This window comes from Calidris pugnax, unplaced genomic scaffold (assembly GCF_001431845.1).
Source record: "Calidris pugnax isolate Ruff unplaced genomic scaffold, ASM143184v1 scaffold252, whole genome shotgun sequence".
Taxonomy (NCBI): Eukaryota; Metazoa; Chordata; class Aves; order Charadriiformes; family Scolopacidae; genus Calidris; species Calidris pugnax.
In genome coordinates this window covers 230,551-242,646 of record NW_015091118.1, presented here as the reverse complement: position 1 = coordinate 242,646, position 12,096 = coordinate 230,551, and the positions used below count along the sequence as shown (strand labels likewise).

At 40.4% G+C, this 12,096-nt stretch overlaps 1 protein-coding gene across 11 annotated transcripts in view; it reads right to left on the bottom strand.

The window, feature by feature from the left end:
- Positions 1–12,096, bottom strand: part of DLG2 (discs, large homolog 2 (Drosophila)) — a 1,063,278-nt gene that overhangs the window by 890,954 nt on the left and 160,228 nt on the right. For all 11 annotated transcript variants that reach the window (XM_014958284.1, XM_014958304.1, XM_014958277.1 and 8 more), the window contains exon 5: positions 7,537–7,635. In XM_014958284.1, coding sequence (XP_014813770.1) covers positions 7,537–7,635 — 99 coding nt within the window. The remainder of the gene's footprint in view (positions 1–7,536; positions 7,636–12,096) is intronic.

The window sequence follows — 12,096 nt, the reverse complement described above, 5'->3', positions numbered from 1 at the left end:
TTTTTTTTTTTTTTTTTCTCCCCCCTCTCGCTCGCTCGCTCTCTCCCTCCTCTTTTCTACTAACTCCGAGCAAGCACAACACACACAACTATCGGGCCCATCTATCACAGCGCTGTCACTCCTCTGCCAAAACCACTGCTTTGGGTTGTAACGGGTTTTTATTAAGAGCACGGTTCCTACAAACGCAGATTGCTTGAAGTGCATGATTGAAACATTAAGGTGTGTGCGAGAGCTCGTGCGTCACATCTACAATCACTCAGAATTACTAGGTCAGATTCGGATTCAGGAAGCGAATATAAATAACAGCTGGGGAAGGCAAACTTTCAGAAAGTGTAGCAGAAAATAATCAGTCCGGGGTAAAAAAAAAAAAAAAATCAAAAAAAGGAATTGCATATTTACAAATGCACGCAGGTCTGTGAGGCTCAACAGGGATATAATTACAGTTTACCACTCACGGGAAAAATGATCACATTATATACATTATGCAAAGATAGAGGGGGCACCATTTTTTCCCCCCACTTATGAAAAATACAGCAAAGTTTTAATTAAAAGAAAGCACCCCAAAGAACAGAGCTTAAAAACTCCTTAAGTTCTCTCCCAAACTTTTTTCTGCGTCTTTGACAGATCCACGGACTTCATCAATTTATCTCTGTATGTTTCGTTCAGAGTTTTACAGTCTGTTTAGCCCCCAAAGCCCTACCTTTCTTGCAGTGATGCTGGTGCAGAGCTTGCCTTTCAGGTGTCTTACATGAATCATTCTGAGTTAGAAAGCTCGCTGTCAGCTCTTAAAGTCTTCCCTCTCTTACAGATAGAGGAAGAGAGAGAGAAGAAAGAGGGAGGGAGGGAGAGAGAAAGAGACACAGAAGGGGAAAGATATGTAAAATGAAAGCTCTGGCCAAAGAGAGAGGAAAATCAATGCTCCTATTCACTGGAAAAAAAAAATACAGCCAACTGGACTGTTGACAGCAACAAGAGGAAACGTCTAGACACCCATACATTACAATTCACCTTTTCAACACACTGGACAGCACAATTTCCCCTGGGTGCTTTGCTGAGGATCTCTCATTCTCACTCAGAGCTAAAATATGTTTTCAATAAAATAAGCCTTTCCAAGAAAATAAAAGGATATTTAAGAGTCATCTCTCTTCCATAAATTACTCAGGTTATAACCCTAATATTCTTGTGATTGCTAAAGCAGCAAGAGGCTCAGTAAATGACACACATTATTTTGCCAAAATGAGGTCACTGCTACCAAAGTTACAAAATCCATAGTGAATCAGATATGTGGTCAGAGAGCAACCAACCCTCCCCCAACTATTAAGGTCTTGGTGGATGTAACATCTTAAAGAGAAAGTCTCCAGAGCACTTACGACTGTGTCTAAAACTTTAACTCACTCGGAAAGACCACATGTGCACAAAACAAACTTGATTTGTGTTTACAGACTGCACTGGAACCTGCATGTTTTCTCCCTACTGAGGTTTAGTCCAGTAGCCAAACAGTCAGACAACTTTGTTAAACTACAGATTATATGAAACAGAGAAGTCTTCAAGCATCCTTGAAGCAGGAACCAATTAACCATCTACTTAAAAACAAATTAACCCATTAGGACGGTCTAACCTGAGCCACGCTTGTGCTTTAAGCATGAAAGGATAAAGGGAATTCAGTCAACTCTAAAACCAAGAGATATTTTAACACTTAGAAGTAAAGCATCCAGCAGTTTGCTCTCTTCCAATTGGTGGATTCAAGCTGATCTAGTAAGGTGCGAAATATTTCCATACGCATAATTACCTAATGACTTGGCTGTAAAATTTCATGTCATACTCAAAACTGGCATATGGGGATGTATTTGAAATTTAAGTGCATGATCTGTAAATGCTTCTACTTGCAAGTAACTCCGCTACCGTGAGCTGGTCCCAGTGAATTCATGATCCCAGTTACAGTTTATGTAATAAACAGAGAGTTTGAACCCTTTGAGGCTGTTTATGTGAACAACGTGACTCATGTGTTTCTCTGGGAAAATCAGGCTCCATCAGTGTACCTAAAAGCTTTCTCCTTGCACTTCTACAATTTTTGAGTGCCACCTCCTTCTACAAGATGCACCAATGGGTATTTGCCCATGTGCTACCCAGGCTCAGCGCAACCTAGAGCGGCATGGTGTCAGGAATATTGCCACTTACATTTTACCCTCAGAATCTCCTGTTGCTCCAGTCAGAAGCGACCCACACTTTTGGGGACACAGACCCCAGCTCCATCCTTCCACGGGCTCATTTTTGTTGCCAGGGCTCCGGGTCATGGTTTGTAACACGCATCTATTGATGACTCAATGAAGTCAGGGCTGCAGTATGGGAACAGGTGACTGTCAACGGGTCTCCATGTTTCCTCCAAGGACACAGTTCCTCACTTTCATTAACTATCCTTCCCAAACCCAAAAAACAGGATAAGCTGCTCCATTTTCTTCCTCCAACTAGATACTTTTTCCATTCATTTTTTCTCCCCAAGATTTTCAAATCCTTAGCACTGCTTTACCCTTCATTAGCAACATCTCCTTCTGCTCTAATTTCTGCAGGTCATATTGCTGCTTAGTTCTATTTTTTCCTCTGCTCTTCCAGCCTTCGTGTTATCTGTACATATGATCATGATTTAAATCTACTATAGAAAGACTTGACCCAAAAACTAAACAAATTGAGAAGCAGCCATCTGGGGTGAAAAGAGATGGTTTATAGTTGCTCGTAGTTGATTTAGATGGTCAAAAATAACCTCTGCGATGAGCTCTGACTCTCAGGAAGCCTTAATGCAGGAAGAATAACAACTATTTCCCACTGGCTCTGCAGACCACCATGTGAAAACCACTAACCCAGGTGACTGCTTCCTTCTCCTCTCATTTTACCAAGGTGCCTATCTTTAAGTCATACAAAAGCAAACAATATGAGGTGAGTGAGTGAAATGTGATGGGCTGTATAATGCAGTAGTTTAGAGTGGACAATTTAATGCCTTTTTCTGGCATTAAAATCTTCACTGCATCCAGGTACTTCCACTTGGATAACCAAAGCATAGGGTTTAATTAGGCAGTTATATTTAGAACCAGAGCCCGTAACATCCAGCTGAACTTAATATTTGTAAAAGCAAGCTTCTGTAAAACCAATAGGAAGGATTCTATGTGGTTTTTTTAATCTTTCATGACACACCTTTTTAAACATTTCTTAAACTCTCTTGAAACTCATTTTAGAGCAAAAGCTGTAAAGAAAAAGTGGTTCTTTAAAAAAAAAGCAAAATTGGCTTTATTATTATGTCTAATTCAAATAGTAGAAATTAAGAAAACAAAGAGTACTCCAAGTACTCTTTGGAGTAGACACTAAGAAAAGCGACATCTACCATACTACTAACACAGCATTAGTAATGTCAGCATCTTGCAAAATCTAGCCAGTGACTATTTAGAGCTCTGTGCACCTACACAGAGAACACATCAACACATAGATCCTCTTACAAATGTGAAGAGAGATTTATTTACTCCTAATGTATCTTAAGTTGTGTACTATGGAGTATTTGTTGATAGCATTACACTGCCAGTCTTTCACATGGGGTAATACTCTCTTTCTTCTTTTCAGGTCCTATATTGCACCCAAACAAGCTACAAGTAAATACTGTCCTGATTACATCTCTTCCAACAGGTCAATTGATGTAGCCATGAACTTAACATCTTTAGATTCAGAGTTCATTTATATCACTTCAGCCCAGTTCCAGCTAAGTTGCTCTGCACCACAACTTGTTAGTTAGTAGGTTAGCACCAGAATACAAGTTATATGAGTAATTATAGGCTAGAAGGGAGTATCTCATGAGACAGCCTCTTTATTAGGACTGGTTTGTGCTACACACACACACAAAAAAAAAAGAAAAACTACTTATCTTGCAGATCCTGGTTATGTAGTTAAGAGCTATATTACATACAAAATGTCAGAATAAATCCTGCTTCAGCCAGGAAGAGAGGTTAATACAAATTTCAGAAGGTGTAAAGTTCTGTATGCCGTAGTTGCTAAGAATTTTAATGCAGTTCCCAGACGGAACCAGAAGCCCATGAGTGCTGGTGTTAATTTAAAGATCAACAAATTAGCAATTCTGCCCCTCTTGACTGCAGCAGCTCCAGCAGCAGCAGTTTTGCAACTGGCCTCAGGCCCATGAGAGTCTCAAGCAGAAGCTATAACTAGAATCATTCCCTTCTCCCGCGCGTGGCAAATTTCATTGCTATTTAGCACAATCAATGCTGGAGCCCTGACCAATTTCCCTGTCTGGTAGTTTTCTCAAAAAAAAAAAAAAAAAAAAAAAAAAAAAAAAAAAGAGAAAAAAAAAGGTCTGTAGGTTTTTTCTGTTCTGAGTAACTGGGACACAGAAGAAAGATGCAGGATTAGCACTGGAGTTGCATGTAGTATTAAGGAAATTCTCCCTCTACGGCGCCTTCAACAAAACCCACCCTTCCCAGATGTAATGTAAAGAGCCACCTCCCAGCAGGGGTTACGGTCATTTTCTATAGAGCCGTCTCATAGAATTGGAGCAATTCAAATACTCTGGCAGCAGTTTTTCCTCTGTGGGGTACGGTGGCAGATATCAGGCGGACAAACCACACTGACAGCAAAAATGGGCTTAGGCTGGAGGAATGACTAAGGTGATTACAGACCTGCATGAATGATTAATTTGCCCTGCTTTTGTTTCACTTTTGATCCCAGGCCCTCTGAAGAAAAAAAAAAAAAAAAAAAAAAAAAGACAATTTTCTGTTCCATAAGGTAGCAGAGACCTTGCCACTCTGAGCCCTGCAGGTAGGTGTAAAATGGGTGCAAGGAGAAGTCAGGCAGCTCCACTCCTTCATCACAGGGACTCCCCACCCATGGAGTGGCCATGGTGGCCCCAGGGCCAATAGCCACAGAAAAAGGTTGTTTTCTGCTTCATGGGGATGGAGGGGATCCCCTCCCTTCCTGACCCAAGCACGTGCCCAGTTTGCCACCCTTGTATTCAGTGCATGGGAGCTCACACCGCTTTAGCCAACCACCACCCCAGCACTCAAAAGAGAGAATAAAGGTTTTTTTATTATTTTAAAAACAAAGAGCACTGTGCAGGCTCTGTTTGCTGAGACCCTTATTGTAATAGCTGGCCTTTGGCTGCTGCACCTGGTGGTGTGTAAAGTCACCTGCCTCCAGTGGGACTGGAGGGTAGTTGTCTCCCTGTCAATGTAATCGCTGGATAAATGACAATGGAAAGGACCTGATGATGTTTTCATTCCAACCTCCTGCTCAACGTAGGCTCAGCAGTGAGGTCTGATCAGGTTATTCAGGCTGTTAGCCAGCCTGGTCTTGAGAATCTCCAAGGACAGAGACCATGCAACCTCTCTAGTAGTCTAATTCCCACAAGCTGAGCAGCCTGTGAGAAGACAGCAAGACAACCTGGGAACAGAGTATGACTTGTAGGCCTGTAGGAAACACACGTTCATAATCAGAGGGTGTGGAGCAGAGGATGGGGAAAGGTCCTTGAGCCATCCTGCAGCTTTGAAGGCCCATGGATAAGCTAGCCTTTTGAAAGCCCTGCAGCCTTCATTAACTTAAAACTTATACCTAATGTGTTATGTGTCTATTATTTCCCATACAAATCCATAATTGCTTCCCACAAATCCCTTATTCAGAAAGAAACAGAAGTGCTTCAGTTACAAATCCTCCGCTGGCTTTATGTGGGCTGGGATGCTCTGTGATAGAAACACAAGGTACTCAAGGGCAATACGTCCTGAAGTGGCTCTCAGCTCTCAAGATCCACGATGAATGAAGAGTTCATTTTAATTCTTGAGCGTTCTGCCTGGGGAAGTAAATCTAACAACCAATTGATCATCAGCAACTGAAAAGCTCTGGTGCATATGTTTAAACATGTAGCCAGCCCTAAATAGCTATGTGTCACGGTCCTAGCAGCGTGCCACTGATACTCAAGCACAGTCACTTGAAAAAGAAATCAGACAAAATGACTCTTTCAAATGAACTGGCACACAAAACCACAAGTTCCAGGAAATGAAACCAACACATCTGCTATCTGCTATCCTATGGCACCGGGAACTGGAGAAAATACCACTCACAGCTCTGAATGTCTTACAATTTGGCAATGGAACTGCCAATTTAGGGAGTTTACTCTCATGTACACTTCGTGCTGGAGAGCTACAAACAGCAGGAAAACGTAGGGCATAGAATTGCTGATGGAGAAACACTGAGTCCAGGAGTTCAGGCTAAGTTGGGAAGATGGTGCATTGTTCAATTGGGCATTCATACTGGAAATGATGTGAAATTGGCCTGAGATCCACTATATCCCATGATTTCTACAACATCCTCATGGACACAATATAGTCAGGGTATATATCAAGCATTTGATAATTCCTTGCTTTGGGAAAATAATTTCTTCCATAAATATAGAGACAAATTTCAATGAGTACACATTCTGCATTTCAACTGTCAAATAGCACCACAGTCCTATATGGCACAAAAGTTTTTCTGATCAGCTGGGAACTCAGCAAAACATAAAAAAAACGTCAGAAAGTCATGCCAGGCAATTAGTTCTTTTGGTCTTGAAAAGTTAACAAACAGAGAAATCGATCTAGAAATGTAAACAAAGCCCATGGAAAAGTCTTAGACAAGAGGAATAATCTGCAAGTTTCCACTGTTAGAAATAACCTTTGCTGAAGTCTACAAGGTATCACATAAGCATGCCAACTCAGTTAATGCCTGTTTTCTTTTCATCATGTTTCCAGCTTTCGAACTTTAAAAGAAAGCGTAATAATTTTCTTTCACTTAGAAAAGAAAAAATACACAATGACTTCAAGGCTGAAAGTCTACATAATAATAACTAAGCTCAAGAGAATTTTTCCAGCCAAGTTGTGAACCTATGAAAATAACAGAGATATTATAATGAAACACTTATAGCTTCACCATTGCAAGCAGCAAGACTGCTACAAAGAGAAGTGTAACATACCCCCTTACCACAGCCATGAAGTCATATTGCTTCGTGTATTATTCAGTAGTTTTATGGCAGGTATCATTAGACTGCCCATACAAAAACCATCACTTCGCTGACATTCATATTCTTCCATACTGACTCCAATGGAGTCATACCAAAAATAACTGACTCCAGACCAAAAATAAACTACAATGCACACTGACAGACTGAAAAACACCTTGAATAACATTTGCTAACTCTGCAACACCTCAAAAATACACCGAAATGAAAACATCTTGAGATCAGCAATCCTGTAGAGCCATCACCGATATTAACAACATTTTTACATAAAAATAAAAAGTAAATCTTGCCTAGGACAGCATAAAGTGCACAGGGCTAGTAACGTACAGCAATAAATTGTAGCCATAAACCCCATTTAAATCTGGTAATGTGCACACAGTCATTAAGCAGCAAAAAAATGACTGCAGGAGCTCAAATTCAATATATTATACACATTTCACCTCCAGCAAAACTTGACTAAATAAGGATTTCATTCTCCATCACAAAAGAGTGGGTCATACCTTTGTCTTCATGTCTACCACATAATTTTCAAAAGTCTGGTTCTCCTTATTGTGTTCACCACATTGTCCATATCCTTCTGATCCATTGGAAGCTGCAGACTAAAGAGGGGAAAAAAAAATAAAACACAGTCACTGAGATGTGCGCTATAATTTTATTACACTTAATTACACTTAAATGTAAAGATGAGCATGCACATACAAAAGGGTAGCCTGAATTCAGATAAATATCAGGTGGCTCATACATAAGATTTTCACCTCAGTGTTTTGTCATGCAAAAATTTCTGGGTTTAATCTTATAGCCAGCCACTCTCATGGAAGTCTGTGAAAGTCTTAATAGGCTAAATCTACAAGATGATGCTTATCATAATCTCTAGTTGACTAAAGAAGGCATTCAAGGTGCTCTGTAGCTCTCAGCATCAGGACATAGAGATAAGGAAGGAAATCAGTGCCCTGCCAAAAAGGCCCGCAGACAGTAATGGCTTCTCATCTGGAGTAGCTGCAGGAATAAATCTCCTTACAGCACCAACTCAATTACCTGGTTTGTTTTCACATTTCTAATTCACGACATTCTCCTAAGTGACATATTTTTGAAAGGGTTTCATACTTGTGTAGGTGCCATATTTGCACATCTTTTAAATTCAAATGCTTTTTTCTTGTTACCTTTCCTTCAGTTACACAGTTTTCAATCTTCTATTGCTTACAAAAAACCCTCATAAAACACATAGTATTTTTTTCAAATAATATCTTTACTAGAAGATATAGCGAAGGCCTATATTTGTTTTTTCAATTTTCCTGCTGGAAATCTAATACATTATTGTAGATTTTGCATTAAGTCAATAAATACTATAAATGACATCTCTGTTTACAATGCTCTACCCTGCAAAAATGTGCTTGAAGAGTTAGCCTTTGAATGAAACATGATGACCGCCACTAACTCGGATCTCAGAAAATTTCTGGGCACTTTGCAAGAGCACGAACAGGAAAGCAGAGTGATTTCAAACAGGGTACAGTGTCTTGTAGCTGTCGGCGCTGAGCATCACAGACACTGGGAGTGATTTAGATCCATCCTTTTTTAGCCTGTGCACCAGGAGTGCAGTCAATTTTAACACAACAGGCAAGAAATTGTTAGCATTTTAAATAGACCAACCATTGCCAGCACAACTTAGAAAACAACAAGCCAGTGCCACAGAAACAGCCAAATCACATCCACATGTGCAAATGTTTTCTCCTCTGACACTAGATTGTTTATTTAGGGCTCTGTCCAACAAAAGACTGAATGCTGGCCCCAACCCAGGCAACTACTTAGACACGTGCTTTTAACTTCACTGGAACCAATGGCATTAGTCTTGTGCTCCAGTAAAGAATGTGTTTAAACGTTGGATCAGGCCCAGCAGCTCAGCGCTACATGGGGCTGAGCAGACAGGACTCCACGCATGTCCTCTCTAAAGTTTTAGCTCTTCTAACACATTTGCAGTCACGGAGAACCATGCGTTCCTCTGGCTTGTTTCTTATCACCGAAGGGTGTTGCGTTTCCCCCATTTGTAATGTGGAAGGGAGGAAGGCATAGCAAGGCAACCCAGCCAAAATTACGCAGGACAGCAAGGGGAACTGAACCCAGGTCTTGCATCTTGCCTCAGAGCCTACAGAAAATCCAAGCAACTCCCTAAAAGTTTCTTTCAGGAAAGCAAAATTGGTTTTAGGAGGATGCATAAAAATTTTCATTTCATCTTTGCTTTCTTTGAATATCTGACATAAATGTTTTCCATTGTTATTACTTACAGGCAACAATATAAACTATGCAAATCAATCTATTATTTATTTGCTGTAATCATCAAGACCAAACTCTGCCTGTTCCTAAAGGAGCCAAGCTTCTGCAACTTCTCAAAAAGGGGGTTGACAATTTTCAGCAGAAACTACAAACTGTATGCATTTATCAAATGAGCGCAGCTGCAAAATTGGATAAGGAACTTTAGCTTGTTTATATTTTACATTTTTTTTTCTTCAAATTTTTCACCATTAGCTGACTCCAATATTTTGAAAGAACATAAAACAATGTCATAAGATTCTATGAAACGTTTCAATTGTTTTCCTTAGGGAAATGGGTCACAGATTAATTGTGAAGAGCAGCAAAACCAAGGACATTAGGAGGGTACAAACAGCTCAAGTAAGAGTAATTGTAATAAATCTGGAACATCTCTCTGTTCCAGTGTATTAAGGTTCAACAAGCATTAGCAGAATAATATATGGTTTCCAAACTTGAACAAAGTACACGTTAGCAATCCATCTGAAAACCAAGTCACTTAGCTTTGTGTTATGAAATAAATGGGACTGTATAATGCAAGAGGCAAAAAGAATACTTGCTGTGTGTTGTGATAGATTTATTAAAAACTAGCGCTCTTGGATTTGAGATTTTCTTATTCTTGATTGCATACAATTGTCCCTTTAGAAGCTAACCAAAACCCTAATCTGTCTAAAATTATTTGTACACTTTATATCCAAAAGCTGCCTGCTCATGCAAAGTAAGCATTTTAGCAACACCTCATTATTCCTGAACCGTGCAGGTCGCCATGGGAAGCAGAACTGCCAGCCCCAGGGTGACACAGTACGAATGCTGTGGAACACGTTCACCATGCTCCTACCTCCTCGTAGGAGGTGCTGGAAATAATGACTTCAGGCTTGAATTAAAACCACTGACCAAAGCCTAAGCTTTTTATCAGACCCCTGTATCTAGGAGGCTGGCAGTTGGAACTGTGTTCCAACTCTCTGTGTTCCTCTTCACGGGAGGAAATATTATCTTATTCTCTTCAAGTTGGTCAGAAAAAGAGATTTCACAAGCAAAGAAAAAAAGCAGATTAAAACTTCACTTAGTAACTTTGCTCACATGGGTAGTAACCATGAGAATCGTGGATCACACCAAAAGCAATCTTCCAATTTTGTGTATAATTAATGCTAATCTATTTAGATTATAATTAACAGGGACTATTTAGACTGTAATCTCTTCAGGGCAATGTCTCTCTCATTGTGCAAACTTACAGCATTATTTAAATGTTTATTAATAAAACAGTAATCACATTAGCTACCTTGTTAATTTTATCTAATTTTAACAGTGCTCAGCAAAGCTTTTCTGTGCTTGTAACACATCTTTCCGGTGGCTTATTAGGGCATGCACAACCGTCACAGTCAACCATCAACAAAATCCTGGCTGATTATTTTTTGCCAAAATACCCAGTTATGAACTATGAAAGATGTGTCACTGGTTCCACTTCCAGCAGGCAGCATGTTCCAGTTCACGTCTGAGCCAGCAACCAGCCAGAAGGAGCATCTGCCCTCGCAGGCAATTAGGGCATATGGGGTTTCCAAGAGTTCCTGCAGGAGGTTTCCCTATAGCAGCCAAACTCTGCAACAGTGGATGAATTCTCCAGTCCATTTCATGGCTCCAGAATTCATATCTAATATGAGGTACTTGTTATGAGGTAACTCTACAAGAGTTACCATGTGTTTACCTCTTGGAGTGAGGCCCAACGTTGGGAATATAAAAAATATTAAAAAAACACTAAAGATACATGCAAACAATATTCTGTTCTTCCATGCTTTTTAATGTTGCTGCTGGGACTTTGAATTTATTTATGCACACACCTGTATGGGATATTTTCTAGGGCACAGATACCACTTTGTGTCAAGAAAACGCTGATCAGCTTTGCGAAGGGACTGGGAGCACCAGTGGGAGTGTGGGGGAGCTACAGCCCAGGAGCTGAAATAAATCTGCAACTGCCTTAGGGTTCAGAGAGCTAATGCACCTTCTCCTACAGCCGGCAGCTTAGGGAACCCTCTCCTGTGTGCTTTTAGAGAGAGAAATTCAAAACAGAAGCTGATCTGAGACCATTTTTTGGCGGTTTGTATCAAGAATTGGTAGTTCTGCTCCAGTCCCATGAGAGCCTGTAGATAAATGCCAGCTTGCCCCACATGATTTACATTAAGAGAGGAAAGGCATTAAAAAAAAGAGTGATCTTTAACTTTTGGATGCCAATATCTGTCAGGAAATCTATCATCTCGGTAATCAAATGCTCCCAGGAATATATAGTGCTGAGAGATACTGCTTTAATTTAATTAACTTTTCTCGAAAGTAAGCATTTTAAAAAAATCATTAGAACATTTAAAAAGCTACAGGGGGAAAGTAAAATGCAAGATAACATATGCTGGAATCATCCATTTTACAGGACAATGATGTAAATGAAGTCATTTAGCAGCTATGCTGGAGTAGGAAGCAACCTGAGCTGAACCGAGACGCCCAGCAGGGTCCTGCTGCTGGCGAAGGCAACAGAGCACCTCCCTCCCTGCTCAAGCCATGCATGAACTAAAACTGGACCCGAGTCAAGTTCATCCTTTGCAAGATGCCAGCAGCAGCAAGAACGCCTTCTGCATCTGCGATCCCTCCACCAGGGGCTGCACCTTTCTGCGGCACCTCGGCGGAGCTGACAGCTCTCCTAAATGTATATTGAGCATCTCCGTTTCAGCTCCTGCTGCTGCTGGTCGTGGACCACAAAAAAAAAAAAAAAAAAA